The sequence below is a fragment of the Acanthopagrus latus genome, chromosome 22 (assembly GCF_904848185.1).
Source record: "Acanthopagrus latus isolate v.2019 chromosome 22, fAcaLat1.1, whole genome shotgun sequence".
NCBI lineage: Eukaryota > Metazoa > Chordata > Actinopteri > Spariformes > Sparidae > Acanthopagrus > Acanthopagrus latus.
Window position 1 is genome coordinate 274667 of NC_051060.1, and position 19647 is coordinate 294313.

At 39.7% G+C, this 19647-nt stretch overlaps 1 protein-coding gene across 1 annotated transcript; it reads right to left on the reverse strand.

The window, feature by feature from the left end:
• Nucleotides 1-7235: 7235 nt before the first annotated feature.
• LOC119012275 (transcription factor 23-like) lies at nt 7236-18472 on the reverse strand. Its single transcript, XM_037085929.1, has 4 exons — nt 18288-18472; nt 16673-16816; nt 16235-16399; nt 7236-8905 (listed from the first exon to the last, which is right to left on the reverse strand). Exons 1-4 carry the CDS (start codon nt 18435-18437, stop codon nt 8768-8770), a joined length of 597 nt encoding a protein of 198 aa, XP_036941824.1. The 5' UTR covers nt 18438-18472; the 3' UTR covers nt 7236-8767.
• Nucleotides 18473-19647: the final 1175 nt, after the last annotated feature.

Genomic DNA, 19647 nt, shown 5'->3' on the forward strand with positions numbered 1-19647 from the left:
ATAACAATCAAGTCAGAAAAATAAACTATTGGTGGTGGAGTGCTGAAGATGAGTTCAGTCTCACAGCCTGATGAAAGAAGCTGCTCTGTTCACTGATGTCACTGATGGTACCAGTGATGTTCTGGTGGTTCTAGTCACCTGCTCTAGAGCCTATCCAAAGCAAATAGGGAGAGTTTTTATCATTGCAGTTGGAAAGCATTGCCTAATTAGAGTTTTTCAGTTCCTGAAACTACAGCTGTATTTCTCTAAGTCTCTAAACATGAAACTGATAAAATGTTACCATTTCTTTTACAAAATACTTATATATTTTGGCTCCATGAGGCCTACATATTCAAATGTCTGGAAATTGTTTCCCTCTCCTCCTCATTTCAGGGGTTTATTTGTTGCAATTTTATGGTATGCACAAATTTCAAAATGTTGCCATATTTTGATACTTTACTTTGAATTTATCATATAAATATTGCACTGACAGTCATTGCATCAGAACATGCATGCACAGTAGGTCTAACTTACAACCTAGCTTCCTAGAGTCCCAATGAAAATTGTAGTTGATACTGAAACATTGTTAGAGTTCAAACCAAAGTTGAACCGATTTCATCAGAATCCTCCATGCTCCTGCTGCTTATTTGCTGTTCTTCAAATGTAAACTAGCATTTCTGACCATTAAACTGTACAGAAACAAGTGAACATAGCTAAATCTCACAAGGGAAACAGCATTATAGGGAAATGTTATAGTAGTAAAGTAGTTAAAGTAGTCTTATCTCAGACTGATCCATGATGATTTATGTGGAACATTAGCTTTGTTCATCAGTAGAGGTGGTACAAAAAAAAAGACACTTCATCACCATCATCCTTTTGTTGCACTTTTTACCTTTGCTCTTCTGCTCCTTTCACCTTCATCTCCCCCTCTGTTTTCCCTTCCTTCTTATTCTTCCCTTCATCTTCCCCACTCTCCTCTTTTCATCTTCATCCTTCTCTCCAGTCTCTGTCCTCCTCCTCCTTGCTGTCGTCCTCTCCCTCATCTTAACCCAGTTCCAACAGAGGCCTGGCCAAAGCAGGGGGAGTGTTGCCTCAGAGCTCCATAAATCCAGCCCGTAATCAGCATGTTCTGACCATAATGAGCAGGAGATAATGAAAATATGTTCATTATCTTCCAACATGAGAGGTTGAGGGGGCTGCTTGGATACACGCTTTCTTGAAGCTGTTCCAGTGGCAGAAATAGCTGTCTCTACATGGAGGCATTGGGACAAACACGCACGCACACACTCACGCGCACACACACACACACTTAGATAGAGATGCTCAGTCAAAAGTCAAAAACACATACGCTTTTCTTACTATTCTGATCAACCAGAACAATTGTAAATAATGCAGTATTCAGTTCAACTTGACTTGAATTAAATTGTATTGTTTTATCTAGCACTAAAACTAATACATTCACTATGTTGTTTTTTCTCGTATGGATTTACAGCAGTTCATGTCACAATGTCATAGAATTAAAGGACTGATGAGGCATTTCAGGGGCAGAGTTTTCTGTTGGCGCGGACTTCGACCCTCTAAACCAGTGGTGTCTCCATGACAGAACATTTGATGTTTTATATATATATATATATATATATATATATATATATATATATATATATATATATATATATATATATATATATATATATATATATATATATATATATATATATATATATATATATGTATGTATATGTGTATATGTATATATATACATATACATATACACATATACATATACACACACACACATATATATATATATATATATATATATATAATAAAAATAATGGCATTAACACTTTGAGTAATACCAACTACAAGACTTAACTTTGAGTGTTTTTACACATAGACTTAAGTCTATCCATCCGCAATAAGGGTTTGAAAAAAGAGATAGACTTAAAAGTGGGGCCACATGCTGACATATGCTCAACTCATCATGCTTAAGTTACTACGGCATTTGGGAAGCCTGTAGTTGATTTTATTATTTAAATGTTTTATTTTACCAACATGTGATAGCAGGGAAACTGTCATTCAAAACTAGCCTGCTACATTACTAACGATGAATGTAACTATAGCTGAAAAAACTGTACAATAACGATAGAGACTATTCATCCCTAAACACCATGCAGTTCATGTAGGCTTTATGATGCAGTTGCATGATGTCTAAAGTCTTGAACAGCAATATTCCGCTCCTCTCTACAAGAAACTGTCAAAGACAGCTTCAGGACACACAACATGACAATATGTCATTTTCGGCTGCATGGAATCTCTCAGTCAACACAGAAAAAGATCAAGTAAAATAACTTGGTAGTTAAAACAGACATTATTGCCCTACAGTTTTCTCTCAGACGATGCTTTGCTGTCAGTTGCAGCTGCAGCTTCTCATGTGGCTTACACACACACACACACACACACACACACACACACACACACACACACTATTCTCTAGCATCCCCTCAACGTGCTCCACTCTCTCTCTCTCCCTCTCTCTCTCTCTCTCACACACACACACACACATACTTATTATTTTTATCACTATTTCCCTATCAATATTATCTGCAACCTTGTTTCAAGTGATTAAACTGTTAAAAACACTAAATAGCCTACAGCATCTTCACTTTAATAATCAGTGTTTATCATAGAAACAGACAGCTGCCGCTGACGTATTGGGCCTCACAGCAACGTTAGTCGTGAGTTGTTGAGTTTCTACAGTCTGCTGAGCGTCTACAGCCAGAGAAGGAGAAAGCAGACCGGTGGGTTAACGTTACGCTAAAAGCTAATCAGCCTTCACCTCAACGTGCTTCCCTGCAATAAAACTGGACTGAATTGAGTTTATAAGGTTTTTACTCTCTCACTCACACACACGGACTATTTCCGTATTGATATTTGCGAGTTATTAACAGGCTCGTCTGGAGGGACTGCGAGCGAGCAGAGCTGCCTCTTATGTTTATATAACGTTAACGTTACTAGTAGTTGTGAGTTGTAGAGGACTGGGTTCTTTATTACAATTTCGGGAGAGTCTGCTGCCTTAGCTTACCTTCGGAACCAAGCCCCCAGGAACAGCGCCGGGCTATGAATCCAGTTTTACGTGGTGGCTGAACTTTTTCTCCTCTCCGCTGTGTGTGTGAGCACTGTGCATGCACAGCTTTCACTACTGATTGGCTGTTACCCGCTCTGCCTGTAACCAATCAGATGGTGCTGTGGGTGCTGGAGACAGAGTAGGGGCAGAAGACAGAGAGGCTCCGCTGCATCACAGCAAAAATAACCCAGTTTTAAATTGATCTCTTATCGTCCGTCGGATTTTTAAAAAAGGCCGATGCCGATGTGCCTCAAAATGCCGGATATCAGCGCCGATAGGAGGGTATTAAGACCAATAAAAACTATGAGGCATTTCTTCTGCAATTTTTTGTTTTTTGGGGGCTAGATTGACTGGCCTACTATGGTTCTGGTAATGTGCATGCTCACTCACTGACATGGGTTCTGGTCAGACCTGTGTTTTTCCCACAGTTCAGAATGTCTGCTGTGAAAAGAGTGTATTAGATTATGACATGAAACTTTCATGTCATGACAAGAAACATTGTTTAATGTTAGAAAAGGAATGTTTCTTGATATAACATATGTTTGTATTTCTTAATAACATCAAGATATCTTGTTTTAATGTGAATACCATCTTGTTATAACAATACACTTTTCACATTATACCTTTTCTATTTTTCTTCTATGGCATCAATACACTGCCATACTGAAAGGTTTTGAAGGGGATGTTGAAGTTTAAGTATTGAGAGGAGCAGTTGGACTTTTCATATAAGAAGACAGATACATATAATGACATGTGTGTAAAGGAGGAAATTGAATAAAACTAGAAAAAGCAACATTTTTTTGAAAAAAAGTGCAGTTGAATCATCTAAAAGCTTCAAATAAAGATAGAAGTTCACACACTAAAAATTTAAATCATGGAGGGGTAAGTGATAAATGCTTAATAACATGTGATAAAATTTCAGTATTTCCCTCTACAAGGACATTCAAGAGTTTGCACAGCCTGTCTGGTCCTGTCTCTCATTTGACCTTGGTCTCTCTCGCAGTCGTCTGGCTTATCCTTCTATAACCTCTGCCTTAGTAGTCAGACTCCAGCAGTTTCAAATTAGTCATCACTACTCACGGGAAAGGACAGATTTATAGAGCTAGCCTTGAATGCTTGGCTGTTGCTTATGGAGTGGAGCCCATTTTGTTCCAGGGGGAAAGGATTTCAGTTAGTCCTGGCTCTCATCTCGCTGAGGCTTCTCTTATCCACCCTACAAACATATCTACATGACTTATTGGACTTAATTTCAGTGCTAAGCACTCATCTTTGCAAATACACCATCAACATACAGCAGCAAAATATGATTCATAGTGAATTATCAGTTGTTATAAAGAAACTACAAATACTATGAAAAAGGAGGACACAGGAAACTTTTTCTCTTTTTTATCTCAAGGTGTTTTTCAATTAAAATTATTAAAATTATTAAAATCAAATTATTATTTAGCAACTTTTTGAAATTTTTTTCCAATACTGTCGTATTTACTTATCCTCCTTTGAACCTGCCTTAGAAAAAAGAAAAACATGGAAAATCAAGATGTGTTGGCTTCATGAGTGCTGTATGATTTCATGACAAAGTAACCAAATGTAAGGGGTTTGAAGTGGTGGATCCAGGCATATAAGACACGTTATGTTGAAGCCAAAATTTACAGTCTCATATCACAGGAAGAAATGTACCCACACACTGATTAAAAAATTAAAAGGAGTTTCCTCAGACCTAAAAGAAACAATAGCATTCCAAATTCTGGTTAAAATAATTATGTTTCAATAAGTGTAGAATCACCTGAAAATCAAATGTGTTGCTTCATCCTTCCCTTAAAACAAGTTGTCAGAGGATACTGCCATGTTTCTACAGTAGTCCAGAATGAACAAACTAATCACAGGTTCTAGAGAAGATCCTTCATGTATTTCATGTTCTTAGCAGCAACCATAGAAGATAGGAAAATAGATACATCTGTTTCAGATGATACAACCATCACTGCCCACATGCATCCATGCGTCCTGGCATGGATGTTAAGTAATACAACCACTGGAAGGTGCCATGTGCTGCTCAGAAGCCTCAAACAGACCTCCACTTTTCCTATGACGCCGTCCTCACATTTAATTCTCGTCAAATCTTCTCACAGCTGTTCTGTAGTAACTGTTTGTCTCTGTGCCTCAGCGAACGACTGACTCCTCAAAAACCTCCGCCATTTTTAAAACTTCCTCATCTTTTCTTAGTGTCCCACTTGAGCGATTAGCTTCACTGCTACACTGCCACCCACAACTACTGGAGGAACTGCTCCACTACTCCATATCCCTAAGCTTTCACAAAATGTGCAGAAATACAGACATACAGACAGAACACACATTCTGTATCCGTAAGTAATGTAGAGCATACAGGAGCCTCAAGATGAGGGGTATTTTGTTGTCTGCAATCTGCAACCTCACTGCCAGATGCCATCCTACACAGGAATTTGGTGAATAACATGTCTTCTGTCAACATGTCCTCTGTTACAGGCGTATCTCCAGGTCAAACTCTGGTCCTGCTTTTGGGTCTGTGGTCCAGTCCAGGACTCTAAGGAATCAGAACTCTCCAGAAAACGCAGCACGGGAGAGGAGCCGTGTACGCAACCTTCGACAGGCTTTCCACAGCCTGCAGGTAAACTACATACACTCAATTCTTTCCTCCAATTAAGATAGTTCACCCTGAACTTGTGATTTATCTACAAGCTCAACCAGACCATGTGAATCCATTCATTTTCAATTCCGTTGGCAACTAAAGCCTACAACAGTGTAGATGTCACTTTCATAGTTTACCATAATTACAAGTGTATTTCTGTGCGCATAATGAGCTTGAATTAGATCATGAATAAAGTTAAGTGCAGAGATTTGAAAAAATATCTTATTGTCCTCCCTCCTCCTCTTCTTTCCTCAGGCTGCACTACCCTCAGTCCCACCAGAAACCAAGCTGTCCAAGCTGGATGTTCTGGTTCTGGCTACTAACTACATAGCTTACCTGATGGAGACCCTTGACCAGGGAGGGACGCTGGCTGAGTACACCCTTCCCTCCAGGCCGGGTGGATACCTGCATCCTGTTAAGGTGAGGATAAGAGCCAACACATTGCTTATAATGCTGAGTGCTTTATATCAATGTACACTGGCTGTTAACCATATACATGACACAAAGTATGTTAAAAGTTAAAACGATACAATAAAACCAGTGTAAAAGATTGGCTAGGTGGAGTATTAGTAGCATTGGTGTTTTAGTGGCTTGTCATTGTGTAATGTCGCCCAGACTGGACACTTGAAGCTACATTGTGCTAAATAGCCAAAGATGTGTTTATTTATTCAGAGCCCCTGTCCAAAATACATTCAGAGGATTCTCTTACTTCAAGTCACTTGACTGTAAACTTCTGTTGATAACCACAGACTCTGCAGACTTTAAGAGGAACTGCTTGTTTTTTTAGAGCAGCACTAGGCTCTAACTGTTACCTGCTGATTGGGAGACAATAACAGTTATTTGTCTGCTAATTAAAGATAAATTCTTCATGGTAAGCTGTTCGATTTGGAAGATCACGTGATCTTCAGAATCCATCTTGCCCTGCCTCAAGTTATGTGCTAGTAATGAAACCACAGGGATTCGACCGGTCAGCATTCTGTGAGGAACTAGTGGCGGATTCAGGTATGGTTTAGATGTGATGACACACAAGAGAATTTGAGAACAACTCGCGGCTCCTCCAGAGGTTAGCGTATCTGCTGTAGCATTAGTTATATTAGAAGTGGTTAGCATATCTGCGGTAGCATTAGTCACATTAGAAGTGGAGTTTAAAGGGCAGTAATGAAAGCTCTTCTCTGGTAAGTGTTTGATTTACCAATTGGCCACAGTGCTGCTAGCTCTACAGTTGATCCAATTGGTTGAAGTTAGCCTGTGATTGACAGTCATCTGGTTTGTCCAATCACCTAAGTGTTTTTTGAAAGTGCTTGCCCTTTTTCAGTCCTTGAGGATGACTTCTAAAATGGTTCTGTGTATCAAACCCTTTGGCCCATCGGGTTAAATCATTTCCAAAGCAGAAAAAAATTGACCAACACAATGGTACAATGGAATTTGTGCTTCTCAGATGTGATCATAATAACTACACACACAAGCCGCTATTATAGACAGTGCTTTACTCAAAGTAGAAGGTTACATTCTGTGACAGAGCTGTAATGAGAACTAAGCGATCATTACTGCAGAGACACAACGTGATCAGACTGCAGCTGTGTTCCCACAACAATCCCTCCCTCACTTCTCATCTGTCTGTCCATCCTTACACTCCCACACACATACACATGCATTCACACAAACACATACACACTGATACCACAAACATCAAAATAAAAAGCAGCAAATAGGTGACTGAACTATCCCATATGGTGAAAGTAACATCTGGAAAAACAAACCTAAAACACTGTACAACCTTTAAATCAAGATAATAGGTTACATGCCGTTCCTCCATATGATGATTTGTGGTGCTATTAGTCAACTGAAGCAGCCTTTCATTTCCTCTTATTAAAGCTGTCCCTGACAACCTGCCGACTCCATCTCAAATGATGATGGAATACTTCCAACAAGGGGTGTAGTGTGGATCAACCTGTCTATGTAACTTTATCTGTGTCTTTGTGTGTTCTTTCAGTATGATTATGGCTTATTCACTCCTCTACTCAGAAACAACAAAAAACTCTGTTTTATTTTCATTTATTTTTATCTGTTTTATATTTTAAATTCTGTTTAATTAAGATATGTAGAGGCAACTTGACTTGACTTTCCCAACAGCCAGAACTGAAAATTTGCCCTGCCCTTCTATGTACAGGTCTATATAAGCCCTGTCCATCATGTAAGGGATGATGGCCGAAGAGGTCTCCATTATCAGGAATAAATGGACACATAAAGGCCCGAACGTCTGACATGCAGAGGAATTCCTAAACATGGACACCTGAAAGGGTATTATCCTGTCTATGCCATGGTCATTTGGCAAACAAAAAGAAAGGTTAAGACAATTTGCGTATATTTTAGTGTGTTTTGCAATCACAGTATAAGGTTTTTTGCAAGCAGTAACCCCCTTCCCTGGCAACACCTGAGAGTTTGACGAAAAGCTGAATTTCCATTAGGTTCTTACATACATTACTGGTATTACTCGGAGGACTGAAGAGGTGTCTTGTATCAAAATGTAAATAATATCCTCCAGCCAATCAGAATTAAGAATTCATGGTATGCTATAATATAAACTCAAAACTGCTATAATGTGTTTTTAAAGTCAATCCAAATGGTTAAATGTGAAACCACTGGATAATTTAAAGGAGACCCCAAAACATTTCCAGTCATGTTTGTGGGGACAAAAACAGGTATTTTAAGACAAAACATGATCTTTCCCTAACCCTTACCAAGTGTTCTTTTTTTTGTGTGTCTAAACCTAGCCAGACCATCTGTGTCATAACATAACATAGAGAATTAAACCAAGAGTTACAACATAAAGAAATGTGAAATTTCAACATATATGTTTTAAGCAGAAATGTCCGTTGCCAACATTTACTGTGATGCATTGGCTACAGTCATATTGACACATTGCTGTCAATATGACTGTAGCCACATTAACATTCGAGAGAAGAAACAGGGTCAAAGTTGTGTCCCGTTTCCTGTTATCACTCTTTGTCTGCCTCTAAGGTGGGGGTCAGTGGGTGTGTCCCGTCCTGTCCCAGTGAAGGCACCTGACTGGCTGGAACTCCTGATAGCAGCTCTCCAACACTGCCACAGTAGAGCAGGGAACGCATGGGCCACTTCTAAGGAGAGAGACAGCACACTGGGTTAGCTCTTCATGTTACGTGGTGAACAAACAAACTATAGTCAAACTCATGTTGATAAATGTAAATGAAACTCTATGGTTTCACAGTGCAAGGTGAGGTCACTTACACATTCACACCTAAACTTTTCTGCTTTGATTTTCTTACAGAAGTGACTCTGAACATTGCCTTCTGAATGTCCAGCTGCCATGGTCCTGATGAGGCACTACCTGATCTGATAATCTGAGTACAAAAAAGTAGATTTTTGCTTTCAGGCTACATACAGGCTGTCCAAGCTTAGACCCAGTGCCACTGTCCACACTCATAGACTCATAGACTTTGAGACATTGAGATGTCTGTTCAGCTCCAAATTCTAAGCTATGATTTAACGGTGACAGGATGCTTGTGTTTAGGTGAGTTTGGGGCAGTGGTGAAGTTTGGGTTTACACGTCCAGGGGCCCCTGGAGCCATTAATCAGCTCTGTGTGTGCGTTAAAAGTTAGCTAGAGGACGAGGCACATCAGTGCCTAACTACAGGCGACATAGGCACTTGCCTAGGGCGCCACCTAGTGAGGGGCGCCACATATGCAACGAGAAAAAAATATTAAAATTATGATGTCTATTTATTTTTCTACAGTTTATGCCATCCTTCTATCTACAACAACACTTTGACATAGAAAATAAATTTAAAAAAATAAATAAAACTAAATGACGATTCTGACGTATAGCCTCTTTAGCTGTTACACGTCACGGTCACAACATGATAACGCGCACACTGATGCGCAGTCGGCCGGTCGGTTGTGCGTCGACGGGTTACAGCTACAGTCCGGAAAATGAAACGACAAAAGCCATCCAGAGCGCACTTTCTAAAGCGCAGAGAAGAAGAGTGGGGGAAACGTGCAAAGGAGAAAGGTGTGTCATTTTGATTTTTTAGTTTTTAAATTCACAGAGCATTAATGATGTAATCATGCTAGCTAGCAGTAATATCATGCTAGTAGTTGAGCAGCAATGAGTTTGTGTGACGTACCGCTTCGTTCGGCTTGGTTAGGTCATCATTAACATAGACGTAATAACGTAGATGCCTCATAGTGTGCTAGAAAGCAATCCCGCGTCGCCACCCTCTTGGTTTGGTCACCTCACTGTAGGCTAGCACCGGAGTCAATCGGAATCAAGAGCGCGAGCAACTATGACCGTATTTTGTGCAGTTTATGGTTGAAATAACCGAAGCAGTGTTGTTACCAGATCGTGGGGCATTACCCCACATTACAAGTAAGATTTTTTTTTATTTATTTATTTTTTAATAATTTTGTGACAGCGCCCTGTATCATAACTAAATCTCTGCCGTTTGTAACCGTGTGAAAATCCGGTAAAAATTTGGGAGGTTATGATTATTGTAGTTGGGGATACACCTTCCTCAGTAGAAATAAATGCAGTTGGGTCGCATTGGAGACCCATCCAAGATGGCAGCCACGTTGATACGTTAGCTCCAACAGGCAGCGTCAGTCGATGAGTCGTCTACCTATATTATGTCTGTGGTTATTAACATGCAGTCGGCTGCATAAGACTGGTTCAGACTGCTGGTCTGGGTTGGCATTGACTGGCTCAGTGCTTTATATGCAGATGAGGATACCAACATTGACTGTATAGAGAGAGGTGCAATAGATGAGCATATGTTATATACTGATGAACAGAGATAAGTATAAGTTGCATACTGATGGAATATTATATCAAAAAAGTTGAGCATAATAATAATAAATTATATATTCAGGTAGAGTTATGTTTATACAGGGAGGTATGCACATAAAGCTGTGAGCATATGGGACTAAGTGAATTTATATAGAATGAATGTCAAAATTGAAATGTTTAGCAACTTAATAATAATATCATTTGAAAACTGGAAATGATTTACTCCATGTTGATAATAGACTTGTTTGTTATATCATTTTAGATTCACTATTAAAATATTTAGGACCACCTGCAGCTGAATCATCACGCCAGGAACAGCCATACACCTCAGCTGCTCCAGTTTCTTCAGGTGAGTTTAATGTGTCAGTGACTGTGATGATAAAAATGTATTGACTAACATGAAAATTACAGTATATCGTACCATGTGTCATTCAGTCAATGTAATTGCTCTTGCGTGTTCTTTCCATGTTTACGGACCTAGAGCCACCAGAGGAGACATTACAAGAGCATGCTGCTCTTCCTGCCAACCTCACCTTGCCTCCAACCACTGACCCTGGCTGTTCAGGTGGGTGCAAGCTGCTTATCTTGATTGCACCTTTGATTCCACACTTGGTGTGTAGAGTTCTCAACGGGCCTGAAAATTACAACCCGACCCGGCCCGCAGGTTTTTAAGCCTGAACCCGACGCAGCCCGACACACCAGTGTGAATTGTCTGCCCGAACCCGGCCTGAACCCGACCCCCCACGCGTCTGCATTGTTTTCCTCATGCACTTGTTTTCATGATCAGACAGACAGCAGACGGAAATTCAATAGGCATGAGTACGTCACGCAGAGGCGTCAGGTCTGCGTCTGCCCCTCCCCATGAAGCAGGCATCCAGACTCACTCTTGAATGATTCACAACAAACAATATATAATTTACAACTTGCAAGAAATGTGTTAAATGAAATGTGTTTTTTAAAAAGAAAAGGAAGCCCGAGGCCCGACCCGACCCGGTCATTTGCATATTCTGGCCCGACCCATTGAGAACTCTATTGGTGTGTCTCAGGTGTGTGCATGATGATAAAGAAGTTTAGCAATAACTTAACTGTCCTGTTCTATTCATCTAAGTTGGCTCAAGGATGTTCTCTTTAAAAAAATATCAGGTTCTGCTTTATGCTGCAGTCATAAAATAGCATTACACTGACTAGAGCTGTGCGATATTATGATATATATTGCAGTGCGATATAAAAATGTCTACCGTAGAATATAACCTTCTGTTGTTTATATCATAATTTTAACGTGTAGGCTACTTGTTTAGCACTGTTGCTACACTAATGTTAGCGTACACTACCCTTGTAATGTAATACGCTGTGTAAAGCACAACTCAACGTCGGAATGACCGTTGGATATCAAAATTTTGAGTTCAAAACAAGTTTATCATCAAGTTTATCGTTCCTGGTCTAGGAGGAATAAAAAGTAGTAATGGTCATTTTAAGGACCTGACGACCACCATTTTGAAGATGGGGCCTTTCTTGGAGTAAAACTTTGGTAAACTTTTAGTATGTTTTTAAGTACATCTGATACTACTGTAAACCACTGAGAAACCTTTTGTTAGAATTTTTTCAGGGTCAAACCATATTTGCAGCTGACTATAATGATGATATCTAATTAAAAGTCTGGAACCGTCAGGAGTCTTTTGTGAGGGTGTTTTCTTTTTTTTTGTTTGAACACCGGTTGAATGTTATAGCTGTCTCTGTATGAGTAATATGATAACCTCTTATAATATTATAAAAAATGCTAATTGGACTGTTTATTTGGGTGGCAGAAACTACACTACAACCACTTATTGTGTGAATTTAATTGCTTTTAGGAAGATGTTTAGATACATCTGGAGGGGCCCTCCCCTCCCCGTTCAGAAGTTGTTACTTTACTTCACTGTTCAGGGTTCTCCCCAGAAATTTTTAGTGTAGTGGCGCACCATCATCCGGGGGGGAGGGGGCGTGTAGAGAGAGATGGTCGCAATCATGTGTACGGATGCTCGCTCGTCACCCTCACCCGCTACAAAGCAGTTAACATTGAAAATTAGTATAGTGGTGCTGAGCGAGCAGTATAGCGGCGCTGCGCCACCGTTCCATTGTCTGGGGAGAACTCTGCTGTTGGAGGTTATTTTTGTTTGGTTGTTGTGTTCAGCACAGATGGTTTTTATTTACATGTTTAGATTAATGGAGGGAGAAAATATGTGCACGAGAATTAAGAGGTAAAATGTTTAATCAGGAGTATAGAATTATCACTTTAAATGTTAATGGTCTGTTCAAACAAAATCAAAATCAAAAGGAGCAAGATACTTACCAAAATTAAAAGTGAAAAACAACATATTTTTTGGCAGGAGACTCACCTCAGTGATAAAGAGCATGAAACACACCTGATCCAAATCAGGTGTGTTCTTGCTTGGTTGGCTGATTGGTTGACTGATCCAAATCAGATGTGTTCTTGCTTGGTTGGAATGAAAACCTGCAGCCACATGGCCCTTTACTGGATCAGTTTGATGATCCTTTGTGCAATCAATACACTCAAAAGGAATTTAAAGAATATTTTGAACAAAATGATACCGAAGAAGTGTCCCCAAGTATTGTATGGGATGCTGCCAAGGCAATAATAAGGGAAAAACTTATATTGTGGTCCTCAATTAAAATGAGAGAGAAACATAAATAGCCAGTTGCAAATAAAAACGAATGAAAGACTTGTTACAGCAACAAAAAAACAAAACTGGAATTGAAACACATAGAACTTAATGATTCCAAATTATAAGATCAGATAAAACTCATTAAACAAGACTTCAACAAACTTTACAATAGTCATGAGGAGGTGAAAGCTAAGTTTATCAAACAAAGGTACTATGATAATGGACCTAGAGCTAAAAAACTGTTAGCCTGGAGAATAAGAAAACAACAGGAGGAAAGGTCCATCCATTAAAATTAAAGACACACAAGCTGGAAAAATGTGTCATAAATTAGAGGAAATACAAAACTCCTTTGAAAATTACTATAAGGATTCCTACACACAACCAGAAGGAGCTGATTCTTTGAATTTTACAGTTTCTTAACGCACTGGATCTACCATCCATTGGGTCAGAACAGAATAAAATAATGATGAATGAAATAACGCAGAAAGAGCTGGATAATGCTATCTCGAGACTCAAAACAAATAGAATGCCAGGTGAGGATGGATACTCCGCAGAATGGTGCAAAACAATTACTATCACCAACATTCTTGAAATGCTTTAATTTTACTCTTAATGGAGGAAAAACACCAGCTTCTTGGAGACATGCCATCATCTCTGTAATTCCTAAGGTGGGCAAAGATAAATCTGAGTGCAGTTCATACAGACCAATATCGATTTTGAACTTATAGACTATATGCCTCAATAATCACAAAAAGATTAAAAAATATTATTTCAGATATAATAGATGAAGACCAGACAGGGTTCCTTAAAACCAGACAGACACAAGATAACATCAGATGGGCTTTACATTTAATGGAGCCTATGAGCAAAAATAAAGATAAATCCATTGTTCTCAGCCTCGACGCTGAAAAGGCATTCGATTCAGTTGGCTAGGAATATTTACACTTAACATTACAAAGATTTGGCTTTAATTTTAAAGTCATGTCATATCTAAAAAACGTATTATTATTCCCCCTCAGCCAGAATCAAAATAAACGGTAGCCTGATCAACCCTGTGCCACTTGAAAGAGGCTGTCGGCAAGGGTGTCCCTTAAGTCCGACCTTGTTTGCACTATTTATCGAACCTCTGGCTCAGGCTATTAGAGAAGTCCAGGACATAAGAGGAATTTGGATTAAAGACACTGAGTTTAAGAGCTGCCTTTATGCACATGACATATTGATCACTCTTTCGCAGCCAGATTTGAGTTTACCAAAACGTCCTCCTTTAAAACATTTGGTTATTACTCAGGTTATAAATTAAACATTCATAAAACACAAGTTATTTCATTTAACTATATCCCCTCACTACAAATAAATAACCTTTGCAATTTTAAATGGGAGAAAAACATCATTAAATATTTAGGAATAAAAATTCCAAAGGATTTATCCACCATGTAGGCAACTAATGCCATTTACCAAAGAGATAAAGACAGACTTAAATAAATGGAGTTTATTACCACTGGACTTACATAATCGAATAGATATAGTCAAAAGGAACATCCTGCCATGACTGCTTTTTCTTTTCTGTCAATACCAATAAACATACCTGAAAAACAGTTGACAGAGTGAAAGAGAATGCTATCTGGGTTCATATGGAAAGGCCTTAAACCCAGGATCAGTTATAAATCTTTGCAACTGCCCAAAGAAGGAGGAGGATTATCTTTGCCAAACATAGTGAACTATTACAAATCTGCACAGCTCAGATATCTGATTTATCCATGCAACCCATATTACAATGCTAAATGGAAAAATCTTGAACCAAGCCAACTGGACATTGCCCTCCAGAGCTTGCTTGGAGACAGAAATCTATACTTGCGGCATAAGCACAATTTAAGTGGTTGGACAAAAACACCCCTAACCATTTGGTTTGCAGAATGCTGTAAACTGTAAAATTACATCAAAATATCACGGTGGGTGGCACATGATAAAACTTTTAAACCTGCCCAGATGGATGGGCATTTCAAAGTATGGTTCTCGAAAGGTATCACAGTGTACTGTCTTATCTCTGATAAAGGGAGACTGGACTGTTTTCTTAAGGACAATTACGACATGTAAAATCATGACTTCTTCAGATGCCTTCAATTTAGAGCTCATTTTTTCTTTTTCATATAATTCAATTTTTTATCACCGCAAAAATTAAACAGCTTCAGAAAGGTCAGTCAAGTTATGGATGGTGGAGAGAGTGTGGAAACGCTCAGGCGAATAACTTCCATGTTTTCTGGGACTGCACGATTATACAACCCTACTGGCGGGACGTAGTGGAGGAAATTAAATCAATAGTTGGCTTTGAGATTAATCATGATTTTTGACTGACTGTTGTAGATTAATGAGACTAAGTGAGTCCGGACCGAGTCTGTTCCGGTCTGAGGAGATCCGGATACGCGAGGAGGACAAACAAGTGGAATCAGAATCTGTGGATGTTCCTGTAGCTAGCTGCTAGCCCAACCCCACGGCCCACCTCCTGAGTCGACGGACGCACCATCATGAAAGTGTCCGCAAGCAGCAGGTTGCTGAGGAACTGCAAAAGTTGTGCGAGGGACACTGGCGGTGATACAGACAGCGACAGAGATGGCGAGTTTTGTGAGTTGAGAGATTTGAGACATTTGTGATGTTAGGTCCATAGTGTTAATATAGTATGTCAAAATGAAAAAAATAACTGTACAGTCACACATGTGAGGTTGTGCTGAAAATAATGACACCAAACAGCGCAAAGTAAATAGTTTTTAAGGTGAAATATAATGGTAAAATCGAAAGTAGTCAAAAACAGCCAATTATATCCCTGATGTCCCACCTTCAAACACAGCCTCATTTGGCCATCCATGAAAAAGCTTCTTAATCTCCCACTTTTCTATAGGAATACATGCGCCCTACGGGTAATGCACTAATTGATATAAAGCACTGATATCAAGCATGAAAAGCAATTTGTTGGCTCTTATCCTCACCTTAACAGGATGCAAGTATCCACCCGGCCTGGAGGGAAGGGTGTGCCCAGCCAGCGTCCCTTCCTGGTCAAGGGTCTCCGTCAGGTAAGCTATGTAGTTAGTAGCCAGAACCAGAACATCCAGCTTGGACAGTTTGGTGTCTGGTGGGACTGAGGGTAGTGCAGCCTGAGAACAGAAGAGGAGGGAGGACAATCAGATCTCTTTTCAAATCTCTGCACTTAACTTTATTCATGATCTAATTCAAGCTCATTATGCGCACAGAAATACACTTGTAATTATGGTAAACTCTGAAAGTGACATCTACACTGTTGTAGGCTTTAGTTGCCAACTGAATTGAAAATGAATGGATTCACATGGCCTGGTTGAGCTTGTAGATAAATCACAAGCTCAGTGTGAACTATCTGAAATGGAGGTAAGACTTGAGTATATGTAGTTTACCTGCAGGCTGTGGAAAGCCTGTCGAAGGTTGCGTACACGGCTCCTCTCCCGTGCTGCGTTTTCTGGAGAGTTCTGACTCCTTAGAGTCCTGGACTGGACCACAGACCCAAAAGCAGGACCAGAGTTTGACCTGGAGCTACATGCCTGTAACAGAGGACATGTTTAAGGTCTGATTTATTCTTTCTTGATGTAAAATAAAATAGGCCTGACTGGACTGGCAAATGAGAAAGTGCGAAAATGTTGAAACAAACTGGTATTCAGAAAGCTTTAAACAATTTCTAGCAGGGTTACTGACACAGAACGTTTAGGAGCATTGTAAAAATTAACAGTTGATTTTACACTGGGCCTATGGGAAAAATCCTTCTGCTTCATTAAAATATAATTATGGTAACTGGTTAATTTTCAAACGTCTAAGCTTGCTATTTCAGCATGTATTATGAATTGTGCAGTGGTGCATATATGAAAATCTATATTTACAAGTCAAGATCATTGGTTACTATTTCAGCAGTCTTCAGTCTTTTGTTTGAGTCAGTTCTGCCCCAGAACTCATTTACAAGTCATACATATTTGACAGAAGTATATGTACATTCAACAAATAATTTGCCAAAAACGCTGCTGAAGTATTTTTTTGTATTACATGTAAAATATTCTAATGATTCTATTACAGGTAAATGTTCAAGGCAAAGGGTCACATTCAATGCAACAAATGTTTTCTGTCATGTTAAGTTAATGTGAAGAAAATGAATGACCAGATATGTGTTTTGTTACAGGAGAGAAGAACAATTGCCTCAATGTATTACACTTGAATAATAAACACTTCCATACACTTCACACAACATTTATGCAGAAGTTCCCCTTAACTGTAAATCTAATAACAGAATAAACACGTAAGGTTTCAGTAAATGTGAGTTCATTTATGGACATTCCTCAAATTCCTCCAGAGCAAAACTCTGCATACAATTGACTCTTTGCAGTGAACACATGTAATACAATTTTTGGAAAATATCTAAAAATTGATTAATTAAATGATAATTTGTGCGTTTACTTATAAGATACTTGGTGCTCTGAAATAATTTACGATGTATGAGATTACTAGAGAATAAAGCAGTTCCAATCACGTATCATTCACAGGTCTTCTTTATAAGTTATTTGTTCAGGGTTCCTAAACTTTAGTTGGATTCTCTTAGTGTTTCTGTCAAATCCTTCACAAAGAAAGGATGTTATACTTGTTGATCTATATTCAGATTTCCCCCTCACACTAATGAATTAGTGGCAGAGAGCTTTTCTGATTACTAAAAATGTAAATTAATTCAACCACAATCATGAATGATAAAAGACAGATGCATCCTCCATCCATCTGCCACACACCCGCCAGCAAAAAATCTCAAAGCTTCATTACAGTCTAACATTCTTTGGTAAATGGGGCAATATGTCCCATAGTTCCCGTATTTAGATGGGATTACAGATTATATTTCACTAGTTTAATGAACAACACACATTTTGAAGATGGTTTCTGGAATGTCCAACTGTGATGAAGGTGAAATATCCCGCCAGTTGCTCAGAATTTGCCAAATGTGTCTTTGTAACCAGGCTGATGCTTCAGTTTCAGACTCACCCACTTCCTTGCCTCGCGGCTGCTGCGTACGCTGTGCCTCTGTCCATGCAGGGATTCCGGGCTGCCGGCTGCACACGGCTGCTCAGCTGTTGAGCTGGAGACTAGCGGGTGGTTCGCTGACATGAGACCCTCCAGAGGATTCACCGCCATGGATGCTGGAGCAGACTCTCCTGATGACTTTCGTTGAGTCTATTTTCATTGGCTGGATGGAAGTTTGTTTTGTTGGAGATTGTTGTATCATCCACTGTGTACTTTAGTGTACATGCTAAAGTCTGAGGTCATTGCTCCATCTTATCCGAAAGCATCTCAAAAGGCAAACCTAGAGAAAAAATACTGGCTGAAGACCAGCTGAAATCACTCATCTGATCTCAAGAAAGTATAAACATTCTATTCTGAGATCATTTTGTCTGCAACTACTGAGCACCAGTCTGTTCAAGCATCTCCAACCAGGCCCCTGTGGGACCTGGAGATCCACTGACACCCCTAAGCAACTGGTGCAAACCCCACAGTCATCGGTCGGCTCTCTGTGCATCACTGTCCATCCAGAAAATTCCTCCCAGTCTGACCTTCTCTCTCTCTGCGTCTCTCTCGGCTTGTTTCCTTATCGGGTGAGGTAATGTGGGGAACTTCATGTGGTCCTTATCTCAGCTGCCCGGTCGTCCTGATCCTCCCCTGGCCATTCAGCTGCCAAGAAGAGCAGGCAGGCAGGCAGTCAGGCCCGGGGGAGTGCAGCATTGGGAGGGTGTCCCAAGCCAGGGCACTGGGGGGCTTGGGAAACTCAAATCTCTGCTTATAACTGGACAGCTGTGGGACTGGAAGCTCGGGGCAGTGCGACATTGAATGCTACTAAAGAAAGGCGGAAGAAGTGCAATTTGGTTTCTTGAAAACTTTCAGGGCATCCAAGCATCTTAACAACAATAAAATCTGATTATTTTGCTGTGCAGCAGTTATGAATGTGATGAGCCACATTTTGATACAGATCCAAACACAACAATGAAAGTGTTTTGGGAACATGCTGTGTAACTGGAGGTATTCCAGAAAGGAGATGTAATATATCAACCAGATCTGTATATCTAAGTCTAGGGAAGTCACACTTGCTTAGATGCATTCCAGAAAGCTAGATTAATGAAAGTCTGTATCTGTTACTATGGCAGCTAATGCCCTGAAGCTTGCCTGCTATAAAACAGGTTGATAAAGTCTGAGTCTCAAGCTCCAAATCTGAAATCTAATTGTTCCCAGAGCCCTACAATGGGAGACCTTCCTTACCATATTTTATAGAAAAACTGAAGGAACAAAGTTTAAAAAAAGAAAAAAAAAAGCCAGTCACTTAGGAGAGAGTCAAGTAAGGAGCCAGATTACA